A 15657-nucleotide genomic window follows, 5' to 3' on the forward strand; every position below is an offset into this window, starting at 1 on the left:
TCACGAACACCAGACAGCGTTACCATCGTGGAGATGGGACGGCAGCGCAGCTACGAACTCCTCGCTCTCCTGGATTTCGACAACGTCCGCAAGAGGATGTCCGTCATAGGTATGCTATCCACTGATAATGTGTTATTGGGAATAATATGATATTATAATAATAATGATAATAAAGGTTCCTATTGAGTTTGATTTCTCATAGCTGTATTTTTGTCTGTTTTTGTTCTTTTTTTAAAGTTTTTTTTTATCTTTTAGCCTCAAACAGCTACAAACCATATTGTGTGTTTTTTTTGTGCACAGTCAGGAGTCCGGAGGGGAAACTCTCTCTCTACTGTAAAGGTGCAGACACAATCATCTACGAGAGGCTGCATCAGTCCTGCAGCAAGCTGATGGACGTCACCACCGAACACCTAAACGTCAGTAAGATGTCTCTCTGTTGTGTGTGTGTGTGTGTGTGTGTGTGTGTGTGTGTGTGTGTGTGTGTGTGTGTGTGTGTGTGTGTGTGTGTGTGTGTGTGTGTGTGTGTGTGTGTGTGTGTGTGTGTGTGTGTGTGTGTGTTTAGATTTCTGGTGCTTTTTTTTCCTGCCTGTTTGCTGGATGTTTGTCTCTGCTTGTTCTTTTGTCAGGTGTGTTGGTGTGTGTTCATAAAGAACAGAAGAAGCTTTCAACATTAAGTAGGAGGAAGTCAACAGAGCAGTCACACTAAAACCTCTTGCTGCTCTCTGGAAGCATAAATAATTAAATTTGAATGCTTGGGCTTCATAATAATAGTGATGATGTCTTTTGTATTAGCCCAAATGATTTAGGCAATACAAAGAAATAGTTTGAGATGATCCAAATTAGAGATACAGAAAATAACTTCCTGCAGAAATGCAATTTTTGTAGTGAAACTTTTATTTTATTTTATTTTATGTTATTGGTTTATTTGGTAGGGACAGTGCACATTAATAAAACATTTCTGTAAATGCGCCAGAGTTTACCAAGAGGCTATTTTTCATCTGTAGTCCCTAGACAGATGTTTAAAGTCACCCTAAAAACAGAATATAAGATTTAAATTACAAAGTTATGCATTACTTACCCTTTACAAAGGTTACAGAAACATTATTGTAGATCATTTTATGGTGGACCCCCTTTTAAAAGAGATTCATAATCTCAGGGGTATTATCCTGGCTAGATAAAATTAAGATAGAAATAAAATTTAAAAAAAAGATACATATTTGGTGTGTTTATGGCAAAACGAATTACGGTGCCCATGTTCATCATAATGAAAAACATAACAATCGGCCGGTAATTGGTGTGTTTTTAATCATCTATGGTTCTGAGGAATAATCTTTAGATACACAGGACAAAACGTTATATCCATTATCTCTCAGTCTCGTCTCAATTCTCATTCTGTTTGCCTTTTATTTCAATTTATTTCGTCTCCTCTCAGTTTATTTCTGTTCTTCCTTGTTCAATTCATGTTGTGAAAAAGGTCAAACAGCTGATTATCTTCTGTTTGTCTTCTCTCCTGTTGAAGTTTATTGCCAAGAATGCAAAACTTACACAGCCTAGTATCTGTTAATAACTTCCAATGCCATCAGACTATGTGTTTATGGGATTATGGGATGTGTATATAAGTATGTGCATGCCGATGTGCAGGAGTTTGCAGGTGAGGGCCTGCGGACTCTGGCGCTGGCCTACAAGGATCTGGATGAGGAGTACTTCAACCAGTGGAAACAGCGCCACCATGAGGTCAGCACCTCGCTGGACGACCGGGAGGCCAAACTGGACGAGCTGTACGAGGAGATAGAGAAGGATCTGCTGGTAGGAAACAAAGAACGAACGTTTCAGTGAATCTCATACAGTAAAAACTTGATTTTTATATATTTGCATGTCGGTTATGTATCTGAATGTTTGTGTCCAGCTGCTCGGATCAACAGCCATCGAGGACAAGTTACAAGACGGAGTTCCTCAGACTATCGAGCAGCTGTCCAAAGCCGACATCAAAATCTGGGTTTTAACTGGAGACAAGCAAGGTAAACAACTCCTAATATGATGAGCAAAATTTAATTTATAACACATTTTATATCTTTCTTGGATTGGAGGAGTCATTCAGCTTTCTCTACACAGAAACAAGTCTGAAAAAGTTTAATTCAGCTTTATATCTAGCAATCGATTATCAAAAGAAAAGGTATCTAGTGATCAGTTTTGTTTTGAATTTAAATGAATCATTATATAGCTCTGAATTCAAAAACTTTATGATCTTGTACTCACTAAAGCAATCGCTTAGATGTGGAAACAACAAATTCTGATGTGGACAAAAAAAAACGACAAAAACAAACCAGATGATTTAAACCATTTTATTTGGGGGTGAAACAAAAAGTGATTTTGCAACAATGCAGATAAATGCAGAGGAACACTGTGCAAACACAACTATGTTAAACAAGAAAGTCAACCAGTAACCTAGGAGGGATTTTATACACCTCAATATGTATTAATAAGTTCGACATTTGACTTTGTTTCTCCTCGAAATACATGAAGCTAAAGTTTGATTGTCTCACTGCTCAGGTTTCACACCAGATCTGTTTGTTACTGATGTTGAGTTCACCAGTTAGATTCACAGTTTTGATTCCCACCAACTGAAGAATTCCTTCCTTTGTTGTCTTCTTTTATTGGTCCAAAAACAAAACAGAGGTGACTTTACAGTTGAAATTATAAACACTGCACTGGGAAAATAACATCCATTTTGACATTTAGACATTTGTTTTCTTGTTTTGTAAATTTGCATCTGCTCTTATGAGAAACCTTTAAAATCAGACAACAACACCCAAACTGCTCTACTTGACCTACTGTATAACTTTGAAAAAAAAGACTGAAAGGCTCCAAACAGCTGGTCAGGTCTTCTCCATGTTTGCATCATATTGTCTCGTATCTGTCCATGCACATCTGCACTTCATTCACTCGTTGTAGCTTTAATAATATCACCTTTACATCAACTTCATAAGATTTATTCCTGTAACGAATCACGTAGACATAATGCAGAATCTTTGCTAGATACATCTCTCTTTTTGTGTAATATAAAGATGACTTTCTTAGGTGTCTGCTGACTTATGTTGAGTATTTGCGTTGCAGAAACTGCAGAGAACATCGGGTACTCGTGTAACTTACTGCGGGAGGAGATGAACGAGGTCTTCGTCGTCTCTGGAAACTCACCTGAGGATGTCAGACAGGAGCTGAGGTCAGAGCACGTTTAGACCGAGCATCAGGAACTGAGCTGATTATGCAATGTTTCCATGCATCCATCCATTTTTTTAATTTTTTTTTTTTTTTTTTAGAAATGCACTGACCTGCATGAAACCAGGAGATGATTCGGGATTTCTCCCAGAAAGCATTTTGCGTAAAGGTGTGAAAGTGATCTCAGACGAGGTGGCAAACGGAGAGTACGGCCTCGTCATCAACGGACACAGCCTGGTACGTCATGAGAAGAGTCCTAATTACAACGCAATGCTCTAACTTTCCTCTCTGACCTGTGTTCATTATAACTTAAAGGGATAGTTTGGGTGTTTAACAGCTGGGTTGTATGATGTAATAACCCAAAGTCAGAGTATTACACTCGGTAGATAACGGAGAAACGGACAGGAGAACCAGCATGGGAGCAAAGCAATATAAGTGTACACTCTATTTTGAATATTTTCTGATGGGAGACTGAACTTATAGTGAATCTTGGCCGATTGATCTCTGCTAAATCTGACCAGTTTCCAAGCTCATATCTAGTTCATAACCTCCTATTGGTATTTTAGCTACATGGACATCTTCAGCTGCTGACTCTGTACAGTTGATATTTTAAGCTCTTGTATAAATCTCTTCACGTTCCCTCAGGCGTACGCCCTGGAGTGCAGCATGGAGCTGGAGTTCCTGAGGACGGCGTGCATGTGTAAGGCGGTGATCTGCTGCAGGGTGACTCCTCTGCAGAAGGCTCAGGTGGTGGAGCTGGTGAAGAAGTACAAGCAGGCGGTCACACTGGCCATAGGAGACGGAGCCAACGACGTCAGCATGATCAAAGGTATTTATGTGTAGATGTTAAAGATGAATTCTGCACTGCAGGATTAAGAGATAAAACACATAAGTTTTTATAACAGACAATTTACACAGAAAAATATGTTGATGTTAAAAACTGCAGCTACTACACATTATCACCAAGTATACAGTGCAGCTCTTGGGAGTTTTGGTTCCCACTAAAAAAGTTTTAATAAGTAGATTAGTCTATTGTGAATTAGCAGCTATTTTGGTAATAGATTTATAGTTTCCAAACATTTTCCAAACAAAAGTATCAAATATTTGCTTTCCAGCATCTCAAATGTCAAGATTAGCTGCCTTTATTTCTGATAAACTTTTGATTGAGCCATTTAAAGTTATCACTGTGGGCTCTGGGAAGAGAAAGAGAAATTTGAGTTAGTATGTGCTAATTATTATGAATTTAGACAAAATATTTTTGTATCATGTTATCTTGATATATGATTTCATCAAGATATGATTCCATTGAAAGATAACTAAATAATATTTTCACACTGAATTATCGCCCAGCTCTGGATCTAACTGAATGATATTGTTGATAACAATACATTACGCTGATGACATAGTGAGTTTCTTTAAGCTTGTTTTGGTGTCTTTCTGCCCCCTAGTGGCCACAATTGATTAAAGCAGCTTTAAATTATAGGATCTAATCTGTCGTCGCCTGAAACCAGAAACAAAGTGACTGAATTACTCTTATTCTCGCTGTTTTGGGATTCAGAGAAATTCAAACACCCTTTTCTTCCTCCTCCTCCTCCTCCTCCTCCTCCTCCTCCTCCTCCTCCTCTTTGTCCTCCCAGCGGCTCACATAGGAGTGGGCATCTCAGGTCAGGAGGGCATGCAGGCCGTTCTGTCCAGCGACTACTCCTTCGCCCAGTTCCGCTTCCTGCAGCGCCTCCTGCTGGTGCACGGCCGCTGGTCCTACCTGCGCATGTGCAAGTTCCTGCGCTACTTCTTCTACAAGAACTTCACCTTCACCTTCGTCCACTTCTGGTACGCCTTCTTCTGCGGCTTCTCTGCACAGGTGAGAGTATAAAGTTGGAGGAAAGAAAGATGCAAAGAGACAAATCTTATTATTGGACTGAATGGAATTTGAATTAATTTCCTTATTTAGTCTGACCTGAGAAACTCTCATCACTTAGCACAAACAAGACCAGACTAACAAACGTAAGAGCTGGTTTAGGAAAGTCTGAGGGAGTAATATGTTGAGAAATAACGAACAAAGCAGTTAAAAATAAAATTGAATTTACATTTATTAAAAAAGGTTTAAAACTGTAAAAACGTATTATTATTATTATTATTATTATTATTATTATTATTGTTATTATTTTCGTTTTACTGGGACTTAAATGCTGGACAATTTATTTGAGGAAGCATTTTTATATTGTTGTACTGGTATTTACACGTAAGTAAAATATCTGAGTACTTATTTTTAAAACTGTAATTTGAGACTTCTTATAGAAGTTATTAAAATACTTTTGACTTTTCAGACGGTGTATGATGAGGTTAATAAAACAAATTAAGACAGGGACACAGGTTTAAAACTGTAAAAACTTATTTTTCATTTCACTGGGACTTAAATGATGGACTTTTTTATAAGGAAGTATTTTTATATTGTACAGATATTTACACGTAAGTAATATATCTGAGTACTTGTTTTTAAAACTGTTATTTGAGACTTGTTGTAGAAGTTATTAAAATACTTTCGACTTTTCTTTTCAGACGGTGTATGATGAGTGGTTCATAACACTCTACAATCTGGTGTACACAGCACTACCTGTACTGGGAATGAGTCTGTTTGATCAGGTAACTAATTGATTAATACAATCATCTTTTATAGAAGGAAAAAGAGCTGACAGAACATTAAAACATAAACACACAGACTTCATATCTCTGTCTCCCCCTGCTGGTCAGGATGTGAACGACGTGTGGAGTTTCCAGCATCCTCAGCTCTACGTTCCCGGTCAACTCAACTTGTACTTCAGTAAGAAGGCCTTCTTCAAGTGTGCCCTCCACAGCTGCTACAGCTCCCTGGTGCTCTTCTTCATCCCCTACGCCGCCATGCACGACAGCGTGAGGGACGACGGGAAGGACGTCGCCGACTACCAGTCCTTCGCCCTCCTCACACAGACGTGTCTGCTGTTTGCCGTCACCATCCAGGTACGAGTAGCACTTTACTTTCTTCTTTTTTGTCTTAAACAGGCCCTATTATGCTATTTTCCGGGTGCATATTTGTATCTCTAGTTACAGTTACAACATGTTTACATGCGTTAATGCTCATAATCCTCCTTGTTTTTCTCATCCTGGCTGTCCTGCAGCACCTCTTCTCACTCTCTCTCTGAAACGCTCCGTTGTAGCGCTTGCTCCTCCCCCCAGAAAGCAAAGTCTGCTCTGATTGGTCAGCTAGCCCGCTCTGTTGTGATTGGTCAACTTTCAAATTTCGAAAAACTCTTCCTCCAGACCTTCAGCTCTGTCTCTCTTTTTTGTTGTTTGAGGGCCAAACCAGCAGGAAGGAGTTTTACGTCACTTCCGTAACATTATGACCTCATAAAGTTACATTATGACCTCATAAAGTTACGGAAGTGAAGGAGAGAATTCAATGGAGCCGTTTCAGGAGCTCAGGAGCTTCTGAGGCGGAGGGTAACTCCGTTTAGGCGTGGACTTCAGATTTTACACTCTACGGACCTTTTACATGTAAAAAAAAATATATATAACACACTAAAGAAGAGGGGAAAAAGTGGAAAAGCATAATAGGGCCACTTTAATAAAAAAAGAGTTTCACATATTTGTTTTGTTTTCTCTCCGTGTCTACAGTTGGGGTTTGAGATGTCTTACTGGACGGCGGTGAACACTTTCTTTGTGTTGGGCAGTCTGGCCATGTACTTCGCTGTCACCTTCGCCATGTACAGTAACGGCATGTTCCTCATGATGCCGTCAGCCTTCCCTTTCATAGGTGAGTGGTGGCCTCGTAAACTCGCCATAAACTTGTGTTTCCACGTTTCTGTCGGTGTTCACGTGCACGTCTACTCTCAAAGAAAAGCTTTGTTCATTCTTTTATACAAGGCTTTTTCGGAGTAAACGTGGCAGCATAATTCAAATGAGTTGAGTAAAATTTCCATATGCCGTGTCTGAATTGAGTTTGGTGTGTTTGCACAGGCAAAATATCTGCTTTACACACCAAACTGTAACCTGTAGTTTGTCACCAGGTTCATGTGATCAGAAGGGTTTTTTGATACAAACCAAAATGTTTCTGTACCACAGAGTTTAGATACAGAAAATATAATAAATAAATAATAACTAGAATTATGTTAAAGTTTGGCCTTGCGATGTGGACGCCATGGTTACGCTGGCATTCCTTGGCTTTATTGTATTCAACTGCAGCTTTACAGTCTTTACAAAGACACAGTAATTCAAGTTAGTTTTAATAATTGATCATCTTGTCCATAGAATTTGTATTTATCGCCCCCTCTGATGTTACTTGTTTGCAGTGATGAGGTCATCAAGCTACAAATACAAACCTGTGTGTGTGTGTGTGTGTGTGTGTGTGTGTGTGTGTGTGTGTGTGTGTGTGTGTGTGTGTGTGTGTGTGTGTGTGTGTGTGTGTGTGTGTGTGTGTGTGTGTGTGTGTGTGTGTGTGTGTGTGTGTGTTTTTCCAGGAACGGGCCGAAACTCTCTGAACCAGCCCAACATTTGGCTGACGATCCTCCTCACCTCCATCCTGTGTGTTCTTCCTGTTGTTACCTACCGCTTCCTGTTCATTCAGCTCTGCCCCACCATCAACGACAAGGTACACATGGAGCCTCTCTGCACTCGACACTCAACTCTTCATGGTTGCTAAGTTACAGCTGCACTTGTTAGATTTTTCAAGAACTCCAGAACTTGCCTGAGAATCTTCTTGTTTTCTGCAGTGTCAAAGAGATGCAGTGATAGTTGTCTGTACATACATGGGTACACTGCAAACAGGAACTGATAATAGATAATTCGGCATACTTTAATGGTGCCAATTTACCAAAATGTATGTGTAAATATAGTTATAAAAATAGGCTCATTGACTCCATGGAAACATTATTCTTCTGGTGTCCCAAAACCCCCAAATTATAGGAGCTGTTGTTCCAAAACTTGGATTACTCCCCAAATAAAAGTAAAACAAAGAAGAGTGATAGTGTCGGAATCTTATTTTCTTTCTGTTGCATTAGGTTGGAGGATGTACATTATTCATCCATACAATTATGATTCAGTTTTTTTGTGTGTGTTCAATGCTAGGATTCAAATCCTGGCTCCCTGAGCAGACAGACAGACAGATATCACCCATGTGATCACCATTTTTGCAGTACAGCAGCTTAACGATACACACATACAACTCCTGGCTTCTTGTAAACCCAACATTGCAAGTCTTTGGATAACTGTGTATCTATATCTAACAGTTTAACTCTGTCAATTTAATTCAATTTATTCATTTATATAGCGTCAAATCATAACATCTCAACCGGTTGGTTTGAGAAAGAAAGAAAGAAAGAAAGACACAGAGATCCACGGCAAAAACAATAATAGCACAACAGGTATTATAATAATAGAAAAAGGACTAATAACAATTATAATAGTGGTTGTGGATAAAATATAATAATTATAATAATAACAGTAATAACAGCAGAAAAAAATGATAAGAAAATTACTATATTATAATAGTAACAGCAGCATTGTATATAATAGAATGCTAATAATATTAATAACAGCAATAATAGAAGAAATAATAATATAAATATGATTAAAAATAAAAATATAAGCAGTGGATATAATAGAATGATAGTAATTATAATAGCAGTCATAGTAGAATTAATAATAATATAAATATGACTGTTAATGTCACTTTCTGCCCGATACTTCCAGGTGATGTTCAAGGTGCGACAGGCCAAAGCCATGCCTCCCCCTCCGCCCCGACGCACCCACATCCGCCGCACCAGCTCCCGCCGTTCGGGCTACGCCTTCTCCCACGCTCAGGGCTACGGGGACCTGGTGACGTCGGGCCGGTTCCTGCGGCGCCCCGCCCTGCCGCGCTCTTCGGGTTTCACCAACGTGGGTCGAACCACCACGAGCTTCAGCCCCATGGGACGGTCGGCCGGCTACAGCCCGACGGGACGCCCCCAGAACGCCAAGGCCCCAGATGTGGAGGCGACGTCGCTGCAGATGTACAGGACCATCAGAGATGCCGCCCTCTGACGGACAGCTGGATAACTTCAGGATGGAGGATTGAAGGATGGAGGATTAATGCAAACTGGACAGATGTTTGCTGCTGGAAAGGTGTTGAAAGCTCACATCTGTACATCTGTTCCCAGAACTTGCTCGGGCTTTCCAGAGAACCTAACGTCAAACTATGTTCATGATCCGTCTCTGATCTGCTCAGACGAGGTTACAAAAGTTCACCTCTTCCTTTCCAGTGGTTTTATCAAAGGGAACTACAAGAAAAAGGTGTCGCCACTCCTGATGGATCACTTTCCTTCAGAGCATGAGTGTTCGTGCGAAACATGCCTTATGCAGATGAAATCTTTCTGACACTAGAAACAGTAAGAGATTCACTTTCAGGTAGGAACAACCACAGAAGGGAAACATTTTTATCTTCAGGAGGAGGACAAAGTGTCTTCATGTTTACAGGATACCCAGGCTTCCTTTTCCCCCGTGAGAGTCCAGATGCACAGCGGGCCTTTGTACGGAGGACACAACACGCTAAGCCATTTGGTATAAGAATATTTTTATTTTGCATTTTATTTTCCTATCTGGCAAGCTGTTAGCACTTTGGCAGCGTCACATGACAGTGGGAGAATGTTTGAAAAATCACAAATGTGCCGTAAACTTTGTGGCCGAGAGGAAAAGAAGTTCAGGATAAAAAAAAAAGGAAATTAGAGCAGGATTCAGCATTTGTTGGACATTTTTTTTCTCCTTACATGTTTGTTTAATCACCTTCTGTTTCCTGAAAACATATCATGTAATTTAAATGAATTGAATCGAAAAAAAACTAATTATTTCTGTGTAGCAGATTCCATTTTCAATTCACACTCAAATAGGACCGCCCCTTCTTTCAGCTGATTTCTTTAGTAGACTAGTTGATTTTGATGCTGGGTGAAACTTAAAGATTTAAAGTGGTGCTTTGGAGAGATTATTTAGGGAGTTTTACAAATCTGTCGATTGAATTTACCTAATCAATAATCAATTCGTTGAGTGATAGCCCTACACTGAAAACACAGGGACATTTAAATCACCGTGTTCAGTACCACTGTGCAATCAGACATTCTTTATACTTTCATTGTTTATAAGTTGGATGTTTTATAGTGGTTAGAATTATTTTTTTTTTACAGATATTAAACAAGCTATTGATAAGAGAAATGTTTGGTCTGCCAAGTTGTGGAAAACATTCTCCGTCATTTCAGATAACTCCTCAATGCATCGAGATGGATTATTGTGAATTGAGAAACCTGCAAAGATTTATTTATAACAGCAGACATGATGGTTAATTAACTTACTTATTTGGTTAATAGTAATTATAAAAATGGATTTTTGAACTAAAGTATGTCATTCAATAATATTTTCTTAAGTGGACTGCTACTAATAATATTAAACTATTTATTATAATAATTTGAATGAAATCAGTCGTCTGAAAAGAGAAAGTGGTGGTGGGCCAAAAGAAAAAGGATAAATAAATAAATATGCGTGTACAGTAAAAGCTTATAAATCCAGTCAAACTGTCCGATAGAAAAGTCGTCCTATACATTGTAGCAAGGTATGCTGGAGGAGGACAGATCCCAGCATGCACTTGCCTGGAGGCGGGGTTTCACTCTCAGCTACAAGCAATTTAAAAGCCACCAGTCAACCTGACTTGCTTTTGAGTTTTCCCAACCTGGCAACCCAGAAGTTTCTCTCTCTCTTATGACTTATTACTGATCTGGTTATTTAAAGTCATTAGTTATAACGAATAAACACTGAATACAGAATGTCTTGGCATGAAATGTGTAGAACGTATGAAGGTCTGTATCATACGTGAAACCAGATCATGTTTAGATCCAGTTTAGAGTAATCGTAGTAAAAATACACCAGAATGTGTCTTAAATTCACCTTGAGATTCAGCAAAACAAGTGCACTACGCCCTCTATACGGGGTCAGGTGTGTCCACGTGTCGTTTAGAATCCATTTCATCGTCTTCAGAGTTTTCTGGTGCGTTCACACCTGCAGTGATCAGATCACACAGGACCGTTCACATCAACCGTTAATCCTGCAGCATAAATCAGAAGGATTGTATTCCCCATATTAAAAATCAGACTATCAGATACTGCATTACATCATGCATAGTGATTATTTTAAAATCATGTTGTTGTTTTTTTACCACAAGCTCGCTACTGTTTGTCAGACAATCAACTCGGTAGTTAGTCGTATTTCTTCTGATAAAAAAGCTTTTTGCTGAAAATACAAAATAACTTGAAACCAAATCACAGAGGCTGCCTTGATATTGAAAGAAAAGGATATTCCTTTATTATGCAACGCAGGAACAACAGTGACAAGAACGTTTGATGGAAGATAAGGGATGTTAAAAAATAAGTTTTATGCAACCCAGTCAAACACAAGCAATGTTTTATGTCCTATCATTGTAAAGTCAGGTTTTATTTTGAAAAGTCATGTTCGTTGTTTTACTACTACCTGAAGATGACAGCTGGTCTACAATTTATAACTTGGTGTGGGAAGTTTTAAAGAATACTACAGGTTGAATTGGTTTTAGAATTATACAATAGTAATATTTGATAGCCACCCATATTTTCCATGTCTTGTGGTTTCCATGGAGATGAACTTGCTGAGTTTTTTCTCTCATCAGTTTTTTCATCTATTATTGTAATTCAGATTGTTTCCCAGACTTGAATGTACTAGCCCACCAGGTAGCCCTCTAACCCTGGTGGTGAACCAAAGATTATTAAATTATGAGTGAGCTTCATGAGAGGATGTTTGAGAGATGAACTGAAGGGAAAGAGAGTCTTCCTGGCTGAACTTTTCCCTGGAGGTCAGTGTGGTGACAACTCCGTTATTATTAACTGTAAAGTTTTATATATATAAAAAAACCATTAACTGCACATTTGTAAAACTGTTGCTGCAATAATTAAATATCCACCCATTTGTTTTTGTTTTTTTTAAATCAGATTTTTGTTGTTTTTATGAAACTTCTGGTTTGTCATTTCATTCAGAGCGTCCACCACACGACCCACTAAAGTCTCTTTTCCTGTTTTTCTGTGGTACCTCCCGAAGTAACTTGTAGCCAGAATGAAAAATATATTTATCAATATATTATCATCATTATATCTCTATCCTGAAACTGCTTCTTAAATATGACCAAAAATATCTATTTTTTAAGTTCCGCTCTTCCTGATAACCGTTTTGTATCGTTTTGTACTGAAAGTTTTTACTGCAATAAAAAAAGATCTAAAAGATCAACGATGTCTTATTTGTGCTGTTTTTTTCTTCACCTTTTTTCAGTTAAGAATGAGATTCAATTTTACAATTATTTATGAATGCATTTGGAGTTCTTTTTTCTGTTATTGTAATGCAATGGTGTTCCTAGAACAAAATGTTTCATTGTAGTCTCTTATTGTGGCGCTTTATTGAGGCCTAGGAGCTTTATTTACTTTTTAAAAATGCTTAGATGTTGAATTAATTGACTGCTGTTTGCATTTCCTCTTCAAAGTCAAACAGTTAGATAAAAAACAATGGGATAATCAGTATTTGTTGCTCCTAATCTGGCTCTATCGGTCACACATTAAACCTGGTAGAGCAATTTTAAATGTGTTTGATAACGGAGCACAAAAGATGTGCTTTTAGAAAAAGTAATCTGCACCACAGGTTTTTTTCTCATGGTTCTATATAGCAGTTATTTTGTATTATTATAATCTGTGAAGAGATAGTCAGAGGAATGCTTTCGACAAGAATGATTCTCTCTTCATCTCCAGCATAAATAGTGAAATTTACAGAACTTTACAGTTATTGTTAATCTGCAAAATGTCGCTAAAAAGAAAGGCGTAAAATAACTTCCATGTTTCTGTGTACGGTGTCCCATTTCATCAAAATCCACCCTTGTGATAAATCCCACAGAGCTGGAAAAAGGGGAAACATGTCATGCACAAGGTAGAATCTTATTATGAGGCAAGATTAATTGAATATTACAAAAATAAAATCTATAGTCTGTCAGTAGAAGTAAAAGGAAGATAAGTGAGTATGAATTTAGACATTAGTTACATAATAGGGGATTCTGTCAGATGATAAATCTGTAGTGTACAAAAAGGACAGATGATTACAAATCTATCACTTTTTTGATGTATTTATGTATTTTACTGTACTGTATAGTATTGTGCTGTATAGTGTTGTACTTTAGTTTTTGCTGTTGAATTGTACTGATCATATTAGGCCACTAAATTGTAATTAACTGCTCAGGGACTACAGATGAAAAATGAGCTCATTAGCAAACTCTGGCACATTTAAATTTAGGTGGAAACTTGACTGTGGATTAATGTCCACTGTCCCTGGTAAATAAATGAATAAATAATTAAATAAAATACTTTATGTTATATTTAGAAAACTATGATGTGTATTTGTGACATAATCTTTGTCTAATAAGGCAATGTGACTGTTGAATGATGAGAGCAGCTCGTCTCCAGCAGATGGTGTAATAACCTTTAAGCAGCAGCAAAAACTACAAAACACCAGCATCATGTTTCCAATTATTATTGTGTAATATTAAAAGAATGTCATTGTGTTGAAACACGACATCTGTGATGATTTATCACAGATATTTTTCATGCATTTGCCAAGACACAAAAACTGGCACTTGAAACCACAGTTATTCTAAATCAAAAGCACATTGAATTTCTGAAAAGCATTTTTTTTTGGTAAATAACTAAACAAATGTATCTACAATAAACACACCATTCAAAACAGAAAAGCTTTGTGTGTGCTGTTTGCTAAACGATGCCCTTGAAAAACCACACTCAATCATCAATCACCTGCACCCAGAATGCACCTGTGCAAACACCTGTAACCAATTAGATCACCTAGAAATCAGAGCTTGAACTCTATGAATATAGGACTTAGAGTTAGAGAACTGTATTTGCAATTTTGTTTACAGTACAATACAGTAACTATGTTCATGTTGTCTTCAGTAAAGCGGAGACATTACAGTTTAATAGGATGAAATACTATAAAACCGCCCCAGTTTATTACTTACATTAAGACAATCATAGTGTTTTTTTTGCTATTTCTTACACACTTTGTGTCAAAACTCTTCACAAAAACCAAATAAGACACAACACTTGGAGATAAACGTCTAACGTCTACGTCAAAATGAACATTTTTACATTTCTGCAACAAAAGGATACACACGTGCACCATTTGGATTCCTCTTTCAAAGCAGCAGCAACAACACATTGATGCTTATGCCACACGCTGCTGTCTTTAACAATTTATATATCTTTTTAATTTCATCATACAATACTTTTCCAGTAGCAATCGCAAAACCTGTAAATACAAATTTAAGGTTCTTTCCTTTCGCATTTTCCAGTACTTACAACTTAAAACTTGTACTCCACTACATTTCAGAGGTAAATATTGAACTTTTTACTGCACTATGACAGCTTTAGTTTACATTTGCAAGATTTTACATACAAAACACGTGATGATCTTATAAAATATGATACATTATTAATGATTAAACTACCCAACAATATATATAAGCTCAAATTAGACCAACTACAGCAGAAACATTTTTACATTCAAGTAACTTTATTTCAATATTATGATATTGTTCCCACTCACAGGGGATAGTTTTCAGAACTATGACTATTTTACCTAAAGCACATACTGCTAACAATACTTTCGTACTTTAACACTGCCTTTTCAATTCACGCTTTTACTTTTTCCGCAACAATTTTCTGACATTTACTGGACTAAACTGTCTTGAAAAATAATATTTGACCTACTAATCAGCAATGAAAACATCTCTGGACGGTTCTTGCATTGATCTCGTATCTTTACAGTTTGTCATCTGCAGGGGAGAAGATCAGATATGATGTTAACACCGTTTCACACTTCACCTTGACTGAGCGCGAACAACACGAATCAGACTCATAATGAGTGTCAGAGAGTGAGAGGTCAACAGGGGCCTCCTGCTCTCATTTGTAAGGTGAGGTTTTCTCAGTAAATTCACCAGGGTGTACACTGTTGTTTTCCCAATGCATGCTGGGAGAGGCTCCATCCCCCCGCAGCCCCTGAAGGGGGTAAGAAGCTTAGAAAAATGGCCCGATAGATAAATGGATGGATCATTTATTCTCATACCAGGAGATCATCTGACTTTTTTTTCTCTCCACCAAACTAAGCTTGGTGTCAGTATGTGAAGCCACTGAAAGGAGATGTTATGAATCTTTTACAGCATTTTGTTTGGCAAACTTTAAGTATGTTTTTCCTCCAATAACAAGCTTTCCAACAAGTGAGAGGCATCTAAAAGCTTCTAGGATTGTCCAAACCAACAAATCTTGTTACTAGTTTAATTTAGTTTACATAATAAATGCCTAAAATTGTTTATTA

General features: G+C 37.8%; 1 protein-coding gene across 1 annotated transcript in view; it reads left to right on the forward strand.

The window, feature by feature from the left end:
• LOC129100907 (probable phospholipid-transporting ATPase IM) overlaps positions 1 to 12519 on the forward strand; it is a 48556-nt gene extending 36037 nt beyond the window's left edge. The window contains exons 16-28 of the mRNA XM_054610447.1: positions 1 to 109; positions 301 to 416; positions 1642 to 1806; positions 1907 to 2018; positions 3115 to 3220; positions 3318 to 3453; positions 3862 to 4045; positions 4854 to 5077; positions 5776 to 5859; positions 5968 to 6213; positions 6868 to 7006; positions 7710 to 7840; positions 8941 to 12519. The exon at positions 1 to 109 is cut by the window's left edge and continues 80 nt beyond it. Of these exons, the coding sequence (XP_054466422.1) occupies positions 1 to 109; positions 301 to 416; positions 1642 to 1806; positions 1907 to 2018; positions 3115 to 3220; positions 3318 to 3453; positions 3862 to 4045; positions 4854 to 5077; positions 5776 to 5859; positions 5968 to 6213; positions 6868 to 7006; positions 7710 to 7840; positions 8941 to 9270 (2082 nt within the window). The 3' untranslated portion in view covers positions 9271 to 12519. The remainder of the gene's footprint in view (positions 110 to 300; positions 417 to 1641; positions 1807 to 1906; positions 2019 to 3114; positions 3221 to 3317; positions 3454 to 3861; positions 4046 to 4853; positions 5078 to 5775; positions 5860 to 5967; positions 6214 to 6867; positions 7007 to 7709; positions 7841 to 8940) is intronic.
• Positions 12520 to 15657: the final 3138 nt, after the last annotated feature.

The sequence above is a fragment of the Anoplopoma fimbria genome, chromosome 13 (assembly GCF_027596085.1).
Source record: "Anoplopoma fimbria isolate UVic2021 breed Golden Eagle Sablefish chromosome 13, Afim_UVic_2022, whole genome shotgun sequence".
Classification (NCBI taxonomy): domain Eukaryota; kingdom Metazoa; phylum Chordata; class Actinopteri; order Perciformes; family Anoplopomatidae; genus Anoplopoma; species Anoplopoma fimbria.